Source organism: Oncorhynchus tshawytscha, linkage group LG02 (assembly GCF_018296145.1).
Source record: "Oncorhynchus tshawytscha isolate Ot180627B linkage group LG02, Otsh_v2.0, whole genome shotgun sequence".
Classification (NCBI taxonomy): Eukaryota; Metazoa; Chordata; class Actinopteri; order Salmoniformes; family Salmonidae; genus Oncorhynchus; species Oncorhynchus tshawytscha.
Genome location: NC_056430.1, coordinates 62,681,649 through 62,695,874, shown reverse-complemented (window position 1 = coordinate 62,695,874; position 14,226 = coordinate 62,681,649). Strand labels below are relative to the sequence as shown.

The following is a 14,226-nucleotide window of genomic DNA, read 5'->3' as shown; positions in this document are numbered from 1 at the left end:
GGTGTGTGAACTCCAGTATGAGTATGTGGGTAGAGGTGTGTGTTGGTGTGTGGACTCCAGTATGTAGGTAGAGGTGTGTGTTGGTGTGTGGACTCCAGTATGAGTATGTAGGTAGAGGTGTGTGTTGGTGTGTGGACTCCAGTATGTGGGTAGAGGTGTGTGGACTGATGTAGGAGGTGTGTGGACTCCAGTATGAGTATGAGGTAAGGTGTGTGGACTCCAGTAAAAGGTGTATATGGACAGATGTATGTGGGTAGAGGAGTGTGTTTGAATGCAGGTGTGTGTGGATGAAAGGCAAGTGACAAGATGAAAGGAGAATGATAGATGGAAAGTAAAAATATATATGGACAGACGTGTGTGTGTGTGTGTGTGTGTGTGTTAGAGAGAACTAAACCTCTTCCCCTGACCTATAATAACCATCATCCATTTCAATCCAACTCCACACAGGAGTTGTAACACAGGCACCACCGGGAGTCTATTACAACCAATTGGCTGTCATTAGATTCATCTTTACACCGCCATCCATCCCTCCCTGACCTGAGTCTGTCTCTCTAATCCTCTTCTCCTCATCCTCTCCTCCTCTTCTGTCCTCTCCTCCTGAATCAATCACACTTCATGCCTGTTCTGACAGCTGGGAGATTGCCATTTAATAGCCAGGTACAGCGAGACCCAGATTATGAACACTAAAGGGTTTATCCATCTATCGGAAACAGAGCAGGACAGATAGAACGCAGGGAAGAATAACAAGAACACCTGCTACAGTAGCTATTTATAGATATAGCTTATCTAGACTCATATTTAGAGAACCACTTGATATGTGGTTTAAGTTTGTAAAGATGGAAGTGGGTCAAAGTGGAAGTATATAAGACTTGCTGATTAATGGTGATGGAATCACTGTGGTCAGGGAGCTTACCGTAAAACTTCAATTAATAGCCCGGGTGTTTATTTGCTTCAATCACTGAACACAACAAGTGCTTATTGGAAACAAACTTCTATTTGAGCCAGGTGTCTATTTCCTTATTGTGCACAGCTTTTGCTCATTTGCATGTATAATTCCAGCATTCACTTCCAACATTTGAATTCATTTCTTCATTCTCTGCACTAATGTGTTATCATTTACATGCTGTGTCATGTTTCTTTTGTCTTAGTATGCCTCTATTAAATCAAATAAAAAAATAATAATTCCTTGCCAGAATTATTCTCCTCCTTGTTAGGGAGGATGTTCCTGTGGCGGGATCAAATCAGCGGATATTTTAGAGCACCACCTATTGTTTTCGATAAAACTCAAACTTTCATTAAAACACAAATGCAAGGTAGTGAATTAAAGCTACACTCGTTGTGAATCTAGCCACCAAGTCAGATTTGTAAAATGCTTTTCGGCGAAAGCATGAGAAGCTATTATCTGATAGCATGCACCCCCCAGAATACCAGACCGTCAACAAAACAACAGATTTTGCGGTAGCCGGCGCTACCCAAAACGCAGAAATAAAATATAAAACATTCATTACCTTTGACAAGCTTCTTTCTTGGCACTCCTATATGTCACATAAACATCACAATTGGGTCTTTTTCCCGATTAAATCCGTCATTGTATACCCAAAATGTGATTTGCTGAAGACCGGTCTGATCCAGAAAATGCCCCTTTACATGACGCAACGTCACTTTTTAAAATTACAAAAGTTACCTATATACTTTTACAAATCACTTCAAATGACTTTTCTAAACCAACTTTAGGTATTAATAAACGTTAATAGTCTATTAAATTGATCACGGGGCGATCTGTATTCGATAGCAGCAAGTCTTGAAATCATCGTCCATGTTTTCACTTTCAAAACATCCTGTGGTGAGCCCAAAGAAAGGAAATGCGTCACGTTTCCAAACCAAGGATAAACCAGCCCCTAAATGACAGCATTGGCGACATCGTGTGGAAGCTGTAGACGTTTACAGGGGCTTGACATGTATTTTCTTCAGCCTTAGACAATACATTGACTGGCGGATGGATATTATTTTTGTGTTTTGGGTGAGCAGTTTTTCGAAGGATTTTGACTCCTAAACACGTTATGTTCTAGCCACAGACACGATTTAACCAGTTTTAGTCTATACACACACACTTATCATATGCATATACTATATTCCTGGCATGAGTAGCAGGACGCTGAAATGTTGCGCGATTTTTAACAAAAAGCTGCGAAAGTTCGCAGCCTCCTTAAGAGGTTTTAACTGGGCATTTTCGGCAGTTCTTACTTGCCACTAGAGGGCGATCGGACGATTTCTAGGGGTTTGTACTCCCTATGTTGTTGACTGTTTTTCTGCTTGTCTGTTAGCTAGAAGTTCTAAGCTGTTAGCAGTCAATGGTTAGCAGTTTCTTACTGGCTATTAAAAAAAGATTTCCTTCATTTTTTTAGTCATTGCTGAATTGTTTAATGTAACAAATCAAACAATACACCTCGTAAACAATTCATGGTTAACCTGGTAAATGATACATTTAGAGCCGCCGTTTATTTAAAACGGGCATTTATTTGATAAAATTTGTGTCGTTGCCCGGGTATTAAAAGGGACAAATGGCTACTTGAGACTCTGCCTTTAATTTACGTTTTTACGGTAGTCATATTGAGGAAGTGTTGGATTGGAACATAAGGCAAGGCTGGGGTGCTGTGAAACACACATACTGTAGGTCTGAAACACACATACTGTAGGTCTGAAACACACATACTGTAGGTCAGACACAAACATACACACACAGATAAACACATGAAAAATACTGTATGAACAAACTCACCAATCTACATTTTGGACTGTCTATGAGTCATAGACAGTCCCATCGTATGTTTTTAGTGGTGGTGGTTGTCTGTGTTCTTTTTGGATTTTCCCTTTTAGATTCATTTGAGAAAGAAACATAATAGTATTATCTGATTACTAAAGAACAATTAGGACATTACTATAGACTAACTGATTTTGAAGGATGGATGAAACAACTGTAGTATTTTAAGTGTTGTTGACCAAAGATACAGTGCCTCAAAGTATTCACATCCATTGACTTTTTCCACATTTTGTTGTGTTACAACCTGAATTTAAAATGGATTAAATGGACATTTTCTGTCACTGGCTACACGCAATACCCCATAGTGTCAAAGTGGAGTTATGTTTTTTTGATATTTTTACAAATTAATTCAACATGAAAAGCTGAAATGTCTTGAGTCATTGTATTTGTTTTTGCAAGCCTAAATAAGTTCAGGAGTAAAATGTTAACAAGTTGCATGATAGGTTTCATGGACTCACTCTGTGTGCAATAATTGTGTTTAACATGATTTTTTTATGACAACCTAATCTCTTTACCCCACACATACGATTATCTTTAAGGTCCCTCAGTCGAGCAGTGAATTTCAATCACAGATTCAACCACAAAGACCAGGGAGGTTTTTCCAATGCTTTGCAAAAAAGGGCACCTGTTGGTAGAAGGGTAAAAAAAGTTGACATTGAATATCTCTTTGAGCATGGTGAAGTTATTTAATGACACGTTGGATGGTGTATCAATACACCCACAAAGACACAAGTGTCCTTCCTAACTCAGTTGCCTGAGAGGAAGGAAACCATTCAGAGATTTCAGCATGAGGCCAATGGTGACTTTAAAACAGTTACATGTGATAGGAGAAAACTGAGGATGGATCAACAACCTTGTAGTTATTGCACAATTACTAACATAATTGACAGAGTGAAAAGAAGGAAACCTATACAGAATAAAACATGCATCCTGTTTGCAACAAGGCACCTAAGCAATACTGAAACATTTTTGGCAAAGCAATTACATTTATGTCCAGAATACAAAGTTTTTGTTTGGGGCAAATCCAATACAACACATTACTGAGTACCACTCTGCATAATTTCAAGCATAATTGTGGCTGCATCATATTATGGGTATGCTTGTTATTGTTAGGTCTTGGGAGTTTTTCAGGATAAAATAAATGGAATGGAGCTAAGCACAGGCAAAATCCTAGAGGAAAACCTGGTTCAGTCTGCTTTCCACCAGACACTGGGAGATGAATTCACCTTTCAGCAGGACAATAACCTGAAACACAAGGCCAAATCTACACTCAATTTGCTTGCCAAGATGACAGTGAATGTTCCTGAGTGGCCAAGATACAGTTTTGACTTAAATCAGCTTGAAAATAGTTCAACAACCGATGATCAACAACCGATGTGGGAGCTTGAAGAATTTTGAAAAGAATAATGGGCAAAGGTTTCACAATCCAGGTGTGGAAACGCTTAGAGATTTACCCAGAAAGACTCACAGCTGTATTCGCTGACAAAGTATTGACTCGGAGGTGTGAAAACATATGCAAACATTTCTGTATATAATTTTCAATAAATTTGCCAAACGTCTATTGGGGTATTGTGTGGAGATGGGTTAAAAAATATATATGTAATCCAATTTGAATTCCGGCTGTAACAACAAGATGTGGAATAAGTTGAGGGGTATGAATACTTTCTGAAGGCACTGGATACTAGTAAGAAGATCATCAAAACAACAGTGAGATGCTGAGGTTGTTCTGTGGTAGGATAGAGAGAGAGGAAGAGTTAGAAATGGAGAGAGAATACTTCAGCAAGTATTTTAATAGAAACAGACAACCATTTATCATACTAAATAGAATTCCTTTAATATGCTTGAGTGTGAGTGGTTTTTTGTGTGTGTGACACAGAGAAATACCCAAAGTACGTCAAACAGCAGTTTACGAGCAATGCCATCTGTCATTAAGAGTAGCACACCAAACATTGAACACAACGAAACTAAGCTATACAGCAGGTTTGAGTCAATTTCATTGGGGTCAACATTCAGTCAATTCAGGAAGTAAGCTGGAATTGGAATTGCACTTGACTTCCTGAATTAATTTAATAGAATTTGCATTTGCACACGGGGGTTAGGTCTCAGAGGCAAAAAGGGGGAGGATGAAAAAGAGGAGAGGAGGTGATGAGAAAAGAAGTTGGACAGAAATGTATTGCCTTTAGTGGAAGATTTGGGGAAACGTGTAGGAGATTGTTTGTCAAGATCAACATGAGATGTGTGACTGACTGGCCATTGTTCAAACAAGCCAAATAGACACGACAGTATTCGAGGAGACTGAAAGAGGGGGATGGAAGGAATTTGTGCAATACTCCTTTCATCCATCTCTTTTGTGGACACCTTGAGAGCGAGGATGTGTGTGCGTGGGGTCGGTTTGACAGAGGTCTGTGTTTGAGTGCACAAATCTTTGTGTCTATAGAATGGAGTATGCTGTTGTTTTGGGGTGTCATTTGGTACAAAAACCCATAAACGTCATCGTAATCTGTCAGCGTGAATTAATTTGCGCCTTTCCTTCCACAATATGTATTACAAGGAGATCTGTGCTGTTTTGCGCCACAAAGATGTGGCCATATCAGTATGTGCCTTCTCTCTTCTATGTTGATATGTGTTGTGGCTGTTTTCCTCTTCTCTGTTCTACTGTGCCTTGACACAGAGTGACAGTGGGTGGCTGGGAGCCAGTGTCACCTGTCTGTCAGTGTAGGAGTCAAGGAGGACACAGGAGTACAGTCAGAGCCCCCAGGCTCACTGAACACACACACATATATACACCGCCCAACTCTGAATATAGGACAACGGGACTTTTCTACTTTGAACAGACACATACCACCACCAGCGTGCTGTGTAGACGACCACACCAACCCAATCAATGGAGGTTTTCCAAGCACAGTGGAACACACACAGCCGTACAACAATGTAGACCTCCATAGGGAATCCATAGTGAATTCCACTCTGGAGAAAGAACTTCCACATCCAGACCCAGGCTTTCCATGTTAAAAAAAACACTTTCGCACTATCATGCCAACCCAAACATTACCGTGCTGGCTCGTTTTTTTACCTTTCACATTGTCCTTCTGGGCATGGTTCCAGCAACTGTGTTGGGTGTATTTCTGAGGTGTCCTAATCAGTGATTGGTGATATATTGACTCGAAATCTACATCAATCTTCCCCTATCTGCAAGTGTGGCCAATGTCAATAAGGCGTAATGCCATGTAAATTCAACTAACCAATCTGAATAAATAAACATCCAAATAAATATTTCTGCAGTAGCAAGAGGAAGCATAACCAACCCTGTTACCAGGTGCGTAACGAGGCCAGCACAGTACAGCTTGCATCTGCTTGTCTCTGCTAAGTAATGTAAATCAACCCATATCCTTTTCCCATGCCGGCTTACAGCACAGAGAGAGATACAGAGAGGGAGGGATATTCCCTGCCAGGTCCCTGGGGAGGTTTAAAGCCCATTAAGTAGGACAAACACACACACACACACACAGTGTAGGTGGAATAACTGATGAGGACAGAGCGAGAAGAAGAGGTGCAGCAGGGTTTCTGGTGTAAACACAGAGCCACACTGTGAAGTTGGAGGATAAGTCTTTCATTCCCCAGTCCCCACTGCCTGTGCTCTTTGTAATGCCCCTGTGAACTTTTGTGTGTTATTATAGATTTACCATTGTCATTTTATGTGTTGACTGTATCCTTAGCAATGTAATGGTCCTAAAGCGTTTTGAGTTATCTATTTGAATTTACCCAATTAACCAAGGTACTGGCGACAATCCTTAGACTCTTAAGACCCAACCCAAGAGGGAATCACTGCAACCTACCAGTAGCCTCCAAAATAAACCACCATTTTGGGGAAGATTGTCTTTGAAAAGAAATGTTCCACCAAACTCTACAGGCCTTCACGTATCAATTGTTAGAAGGCACACTGTCATGAAGTAGAATTGAGGCCTTCACAAGTTCAAGCCACAGTGCCAGGCACTTTAAAGGGTGTCAGAAGTGTGAAGCTACTGACAGCAGTATTTTTGGTGTTGGCGGCCATTTTGTGCCATTTGCGTCCCAGTCGCCCTAATGTTCTTCAGTAATGCCGTAGGGCTAGAGCAGCTGCTCTTATTCAGATGTAATGACATACTGTCATGTAACAATCATTCAAGACGGATGCAAAATACTTAAGCAGACGTATTCTCCAGTCAGTCTGGGTAAGGGCATCTGCTAAATGACTCATGTATAGTGTAAATCGATTTTTCTGCCCATTTTGCATTCAAGTACACAATACAATTGAAATAAACAACTGAATGCTGGCTTGACTCCATTGAGAACTATGTCATACTGTACATACATACAAATCAATCACATAATGTATGTTTTCTTGTAGATGACAGAAATGAGATGTACACCCATGCTCCCAGAGCGTTCACAGAGTTGACCTTGGCTTGTTAGCTGTGGAATGCTAATCCAACCACCCTCACCTGATACGTCTCCATGCTATTGATAGGTTTGGATAACCCTGTCTTTACAGTCAGGATAAAAGCGGCTCCCCTTTTCTCACATTCAATAGCAGAGGTTTGCTCTGCTCTTGTCAACACGCCAATTAACGCTTTGACAATCCGCTGTTGCTATTTTGATTCAAGTGAACTTCCCGTTTGTCGCAACGCAATCAGCTTTGACAGGGGGGTCAGATGTTACGTAAAACCTCTACATACAGTGGGGGTCAGATGTTACGTAAAACCTCTACATACAGTGGGGGTCAGATGTTACGTAAAACCTCTACATACAGTGGGGGTCAGATGTTACGTAAAACCTCTACAAACAGTGGGGGTCAGATGTTACGTAAAACCTCTACAAACAGTGGGGGTCAGATGTTACGTAAAACCTCTACATACAGTGGGGGTCAGATGTTACGTAAAACCTCTACATACAGTGGGGGTCAGATGTTATGTAAAACTTCTACATACAGTGGGGGTAAAGAAATAGTTTAGTGTTTGGTACATAGCATGCAATGACTACATCAAGCTTGTCACTATACAAACTTGTTGGATGCATTTGCAGTTCGTTTTGATTGTGTTTCAGATTATTTTGTGCCCAATAGAAATGAATGGTAAAAAATATATTGTGTCATTTTGGAGTCTGTTTTATTATGAATAAGAATAGAATATGGATCCTACCATGATTGTGGATAATCCTGAATGAGTCCTGAATAATGATGATTGAGAAAGTTATATTGTCAATGATCATACCTTCAAGACATGCTAACCTCTCACCATTACAATAACAGGGAGGTTACCATGTCTTGGGTGTATGATCTTTGACCATTTGTACTTGTTAAACAAACAAAAAAATTCTGAGCAATTTTATTAGTATAAAATAGTATAATTTCCACATTTTTGTGAGCATACAATATAGCTCAGTATTTGAATTATTTTATACAGTCGTTATTGCTCATCTTTCTTTTACATTTGAGTAATTTAGCAGACTCTCTTACCCTGAACCACTAACAGTAAGGAGTGCATACATTTTCATACGGGTCCCCTTTGGGAATCGAACCCTACCAACTGAGCCACACTTTAGTGTGTCAATAATTATGGACCCCACTGTACATCCAAACAGGTTATCGGGTCAGGAGCGACTAAGACGTGTTTGACTGTAGAGATCCTGACATCTCCCTCAATTCCCTCTGCGACTCTTTCCAAAGTCTTCTTCGTACAGTACAGATTGCTGTTTCACAGCTGCACGCCAATGTTACTTTTTAAAACCATTGGATTCCGTTGCATTAAAAAAACATTATAATCCAGGTGACTGGGGTTTCCTCCCAAATGGCATCCATTTCCCTCTACAGTGCACTATTTTAGGGCCCATAGGGCTCTGGTCAAAAGTAGTGCACTATAAAAGGAATCGGATGTCATTTGGGACTCATGCTGGGATGTAGAGCATGTCATGTGATGTTAGCGGAGGGAACAGGAGGGGGAGAATAGGAATAGAAAGAGCGGTATCCGGTGTGAAATGTTCTGTCTCTCCCTCCGTTCTCTCGTTTAGCAGACCAGGCGATGGAGGTGGAGGGATATCTAATCAAGCCCGGTTTCTATTTGCACATGTATTTCTTCTTACCATTGTGTGTTCTGTATGTTACAGTTGCAGCCACCTACGCCTCCCATTTTAAAACCTTTCTGTCTCTCTCTCTCTCTCTCTCTCTCTCTTTCTATCCCTCCCTCGCAGTGCGGCAAAGGGGCGGAGAACTTCGACAAGTTCTTCACGCGCACCCAGCCCCAGCTCACGCCCCCCGACCAGCTGGTCATCGCCAACATCGACCAAGCTGACTTCTCAGGCTTCTCCTTCATCAACCCCCAGTTCATGCACCCCTCCCTGGTCTCCCTGCACACCGTATGAGGAGGAGGGGGGGGGGACCACGGACCCCCCTTCCTACCTCCGCTACCTACCTAGTACTAACCTTCCACCAACTGCAGCTTCTTCAAGCCAAACTCCCAACCATCAAGCTGGTCCAACTTTACAACAACAACGTGGACGCTGATATCGACCACCATTTTGAGTTCCTCTATCAATGTATTAATGATCTGTCCTATAGGAATGGGACTTGGGGCTCTGAGTGAGAGGAGTTGGTGAGTGGAAGTGCTGTGTGTTTATGGTGAGGGGGAGGATGAAGGTTTGAGGAAGGAGGTGTATGTAGGGTTGATATACTTTCCCACCCACCTGTTGTGTTTGTATTCGAATGGGCAATTATTTTAAATCAACTCCTATTGAAATGAATCATGATAGGTATTGAAATGAATCATGATAGGTATTGAGATGACTGACCTGTTGTTTTGAATGTGTGGGGACAAAACCCATGAAACAATGCCAGTTTTTTAAAAACTGATTCTAGAGCGAAGGGTTAACTTCTTGTTAATCCCTGTACTGGCTATACTAGTCTCCATTGAAACCCAAGGAAACTACAAACGTAATCTCTTGTTTTGAGCTATTGGGTCAGAGTTTGAGCCAAATATGAGGTCAGTACAGGGAGACTCTGTTTACAGTCTTACCTTGTGTTGGTGAGATTTTATTTCAATATGTGTCATAACAGGTGCCCCTATGTTTCAATATGCATCAAATAATACACACCCAGTACGAATATCATGACACACTAACAATAACACGCACCTACAGATGTAGGCTCTTCATTTGATCACCCTATTGCAGGAAAACTTTCCTGCATTGCAAACTAAAAAGTGTAATGTATTTGACGTTTAAAAAAAGGCTTTTGAAGTCTGTAATTTCCACTTAGAAATGTCAGACTTTATTTTCTCTTAAGAAAAATGTATCACCCCCTTTAAAAAAAAGGCTATTAATTATGATCCACCTAATAATTCACATTTCCTGTAGCTGCAGGATTATTTTCCTGCTGTAGCAAACTGGCTCAAATGAAGACCGTGAATCTGTACACACAAATTACAGTTACACAGGGATATCTTGAACCTTGAACTACAGGTTGTATGGTTATCTTGTCATTAGGTTTACAACTGTGAGTGGACATTCAGACAGAACGCAGTAGAAGTTCCGGTTAGAGGAAGTAGGCAGTGCAACAGTCCCATCTTCTTTAAACACCTACACAAGAATCGCAGGTTAACAGAAGTATAAAGGTCGAGATCAAGTAACACTACTTTGTGACAACCTTTTTACTATCCTCCCAACTTTGTTGTCACTGTTTGCCCACTTATCAAAAATGGCCATGATTCTCTTTGACGTGAGGAAGTCCTTCAAAGTTAAGTTCCTGAGGGAAAAATCTTGAGGATTTAGGAAGGAAATGACCTAGAACTCTGTTTTTTGTTTGTTTGAGAGGTAGCAACTAAATTAAATTGATGTTGAGTTATTGTTTGCTTACTCTATGAACCGTGCAATATTATTGCATGCTTATACCCTTCTACATGGATATAACACCATTCTAACCATGTTGACTAGAGTATCACGTTATTAAAACGCTTAGTTCCCTTTTCTGCTTTAATGTGATGTCATGCATTCTCTCTCCCCCCCATTAGTTAGTCTAATTAATATTTTAATGTAACACATACCAGTGTATTAACTCTTTTGTAAATATTCATGAGTGATTTTTAAAAAAGTATAGTATCTCGCAGTTTTTATACCAACAACTGAATGTGATTTTATTACGTTAGATAGGTTAACATATTTCTATGTAAAAAAAATATTTTTTAAAAGTACCCCAAAATATCAACTTTGTAACGATTAGGTAATAAAATCGGTCGGGATTAGCAAACCGAGAGAAACATCTGGACGTCTTTTGCAGATATTATCAAGCGTTTTCCGTTTGCTCTCGTCTCAATCGCACGTATCAGATGTTCTTGAATGCGATCGTTGAGTGAGTTGACTGAATGTGTGCCTGGCTCTTGTATCTGCATGTTGTTGGTAAGGATGAAAAAAACGTGATCATGATATAAATGCTGCATGATACTCAGTACCAGTAACCAGGCCACTGGTCAGACAGCAAGGAGTCTCCGCCCGAACACAGATCCAGGATCAGCTGAACCTAAGCCATTCACAATTAGGAGACTATGGGCAAATCTGACTCCAGATATGCGGTTAGGGGAACTCTTAAAGACGTCTCTGTACTAGACCAGCGGGACAACTTGCTCTCTAGTGTGAAGGGGTTTTGTTTCTTCTTATCGTTAGTGTTTGTTCCTATAAAAAAAATACAATTTACCTAATATTTTTGTTGTTTTTTGGGGGGTTATAGATTCTGCTCAAGTAATTCAGGAATGTTTCTCGGAATTATCACCATAGCAATTCATATCTTCACATCTAACTGTTGATGGATTCATACAATTCCCTCGACTTTTGCTCCTCTAAACCTTTTCCTAACCTTGTAACTGTGCCAATCCTGAAATAGCCAGAACCCGACAATAGCAGTGTTGCACTAGCTGTAGTCATACCAATGACGCGTCATTACCGAAGTCTTGTCACTACCAAAATCTGGTCAATACCGATGTGTTGTCAATACACATCTTTTGTCAATACCGATGAGTACAGATGTCTCTCCCTGGTAGACTCTTAGTCCAAGAGAGTGTGCCAACGCCACATATCACAACGTCTGTCCGACCCATGTGCTTCTCGCTGAAAATATGTAGCTAAGGGAATGCTAATTCAAATAATGTCGACATGGTTCTGATGCAGTCAATTTGGCAGTCGTTTTTTTTATTTTTATGTCACGTTAGTAGCCTACACCTGCGTGTGCGTTTACCTTTGTGCTTTATAGCCGGGCAGCAGTATGACGCTTCTGCTATACCATGCCTGCTTACCCCTTACCTCTCTGTGCCTATCAGTCAGTGTGTGTGTTTACATGTGTGTGTGTGTGTGTGTGAGGGAAGGAAGGAAGGAAGGAAGGAAGGAAAGCAAGCATAAATGGGTGGTTGATGAGTGATTGGGTGAATAAATGAGTGTGTGTGGTTGAGTGAATAATTGGTCAGTGAACAACCCCGTTCCTCCTATTGGCCTGTTAAACCCCCTGTCTGGGTATCTCATCTCCTCTGTTCATCCTTCCATTCCTCCCCCCTTTCTCAGTGCCTGGGCAATCGATCCATTCTCTTATTGACAAAGCCCTCATCCCTTCTCCTTCAAGATCCAATCAGTTCATGAAAGCAGTTTTGTGTGAGAAACTCACCTGCCCCTTCCCATCCTCCCAAAACACACTGGGGAGAGAATTGGCCAAATATGTTCGTTTTCACCTTCGTTTACATCCTGTGTTATATTTTCCTTTGCCTTAGCTCCTACGTGTGCGTCCCAAATGGCACCCTATTCCCCATACATTGCACTACTTTTGTCCATAGGCCCTAGTCAAAAGTAGCGCACTATATAGGGAATAGGAAGCCATTTGAGAAACAGTCCGTCTCTCCCCCATTCTCTGTTGATTCATGTCCAAACCAAGCGCTTCTTCTGTCCCTGTACATAATGATTTAGATATCTACATAGACTTGTAAAAGAAAGAATATATTGTATTTTGCAAATGGTGTATGTTCGTCCTCCCCAAAACCCTTTGAAAGCGAGTCTGGGCTACTTTCCTTGTAATCAATAGTGTCATTTGTACCTACTGTATGATAATGCAAATAAAAAATACAAATAATGGCTATTCGGAAGCTGTTGTCTTTTTTTACTTAAACATAAACTCAACTCATCAAAATCCACCATTTATAAAAGGTTCGTTCCTGGGAATGACATTACTCTATTTAAATATACTGGGTAACACTTTACGGTCCATAACAAACCATTTAGAAGGCATTTACAAAAGGTTTGCTCGTCATGTTAGAACGTTTGAAATAAACATTTTGCAAGTGTTTCTAAAGTACAAATGGCGCTCACTTTAAATGGCAAAAAGACTACTAATGATTTATAAATGTTGAACACACAATTTATAAATACCTTATACATGGTTTATTACAGACTCTTAAAATGTGACATTTCTGTCAACTCACAATCGTCAAGTGTTCTCAAAATGGGATTTGTTTTTCTAGTCTTATTCTGAGAGATGCATCTCCTGCAGAACCCCAATATCGCTGTCACCGTTTCCTCTCCTTCACTGCTGACTTGGACGGGAAGTTTGCAATTGATGAAACTATTGGAAAATTTGATTTGAGCAAATAAAGTATGAAAAGGCACAGAAATGGGGTTTTAGCTGTGAGGAAGAGAAGATGTCTTGCTTGGGGAAAAGTCCGATGGCCTTACCTGATTCTTTGTCTGTCAACCCATCTACACTAACAGCACGAGCACATAATTCAACAAGGAAACGACTTTCACTAACAGTTGGTCCAGTTGTAAATTGTTATATGAACACAAAGTCACAACAACATTTCTCATAAATGTCTGGTAAAAATGAAGCCTCCTGATTTATGATCCCTTACGGGAATCAACACATGCAACCAAGATGTATGACATTATGTCCATGATCTCAGTAAGCTTCAGTAACAGAAGTCCAAGTGTCTCTTGCCGTTTGGATAAGCGTGATGAACCTTAACCACCATCATATGCGAGGAAAAGGGGTGAGTGCATATGGACATTAAAAGTTTAACAAGTGAAGCTCTCAGAAGAAGCGTGAGAATGAGGTGCTGAATTTTTCATTGTGGACTCTGTGGCACAATCAAAGTCTTTGTCAGCTGCTGGCTTTCTCATTTACAAGCTGGTTGGCACAGGAAGGCCCCTGCAGATGTTCCAGTTACGGAGTTCAACCTGTGCTTAATGTCTATCTGGCCCAGACCCGGACTGTGTCTCAAATGGCACCCTATTCCATATATAGTGCACTACTTTTGACAAAAGCCCACTGAGTGTACCAAACATTAGGAACACCTGCTCTTTCCATGACAGACTGACCAGGTGAATCCAGGTGAAAGCTTTACAAA

General features: G+C 40.7%; 1 protein-coding gene across 2 annotated transcripts in view; it reads left to right on the top strand.

The window, feature by feature from the left end:
* LOC112265049 (protein kinase C alpha type) overlaps window positions 1-12,962 on the top strand; it is a 213,795-nt gene extending 200,833 nt beyond the window's left edge. For both annotated transcript variants that reach the window (XM_024442060.2, XM_024442068.2), the window contains one exon: window positions 9,047-12,962. In XM_024442060.2, coding sequence (XP_024297828.1) covers window positions 9,047-9,217 — 171 coding nt within the window. In that variant the 3' untranslated portion in view covers window positions 9,218-12,962. The remainder of the gene's footprint in view (window positions 1-9,046) is intronic.
* The last annotated feature ends 1,264 nt before the right edge of the window (window positions 12,963-14,226 follow it).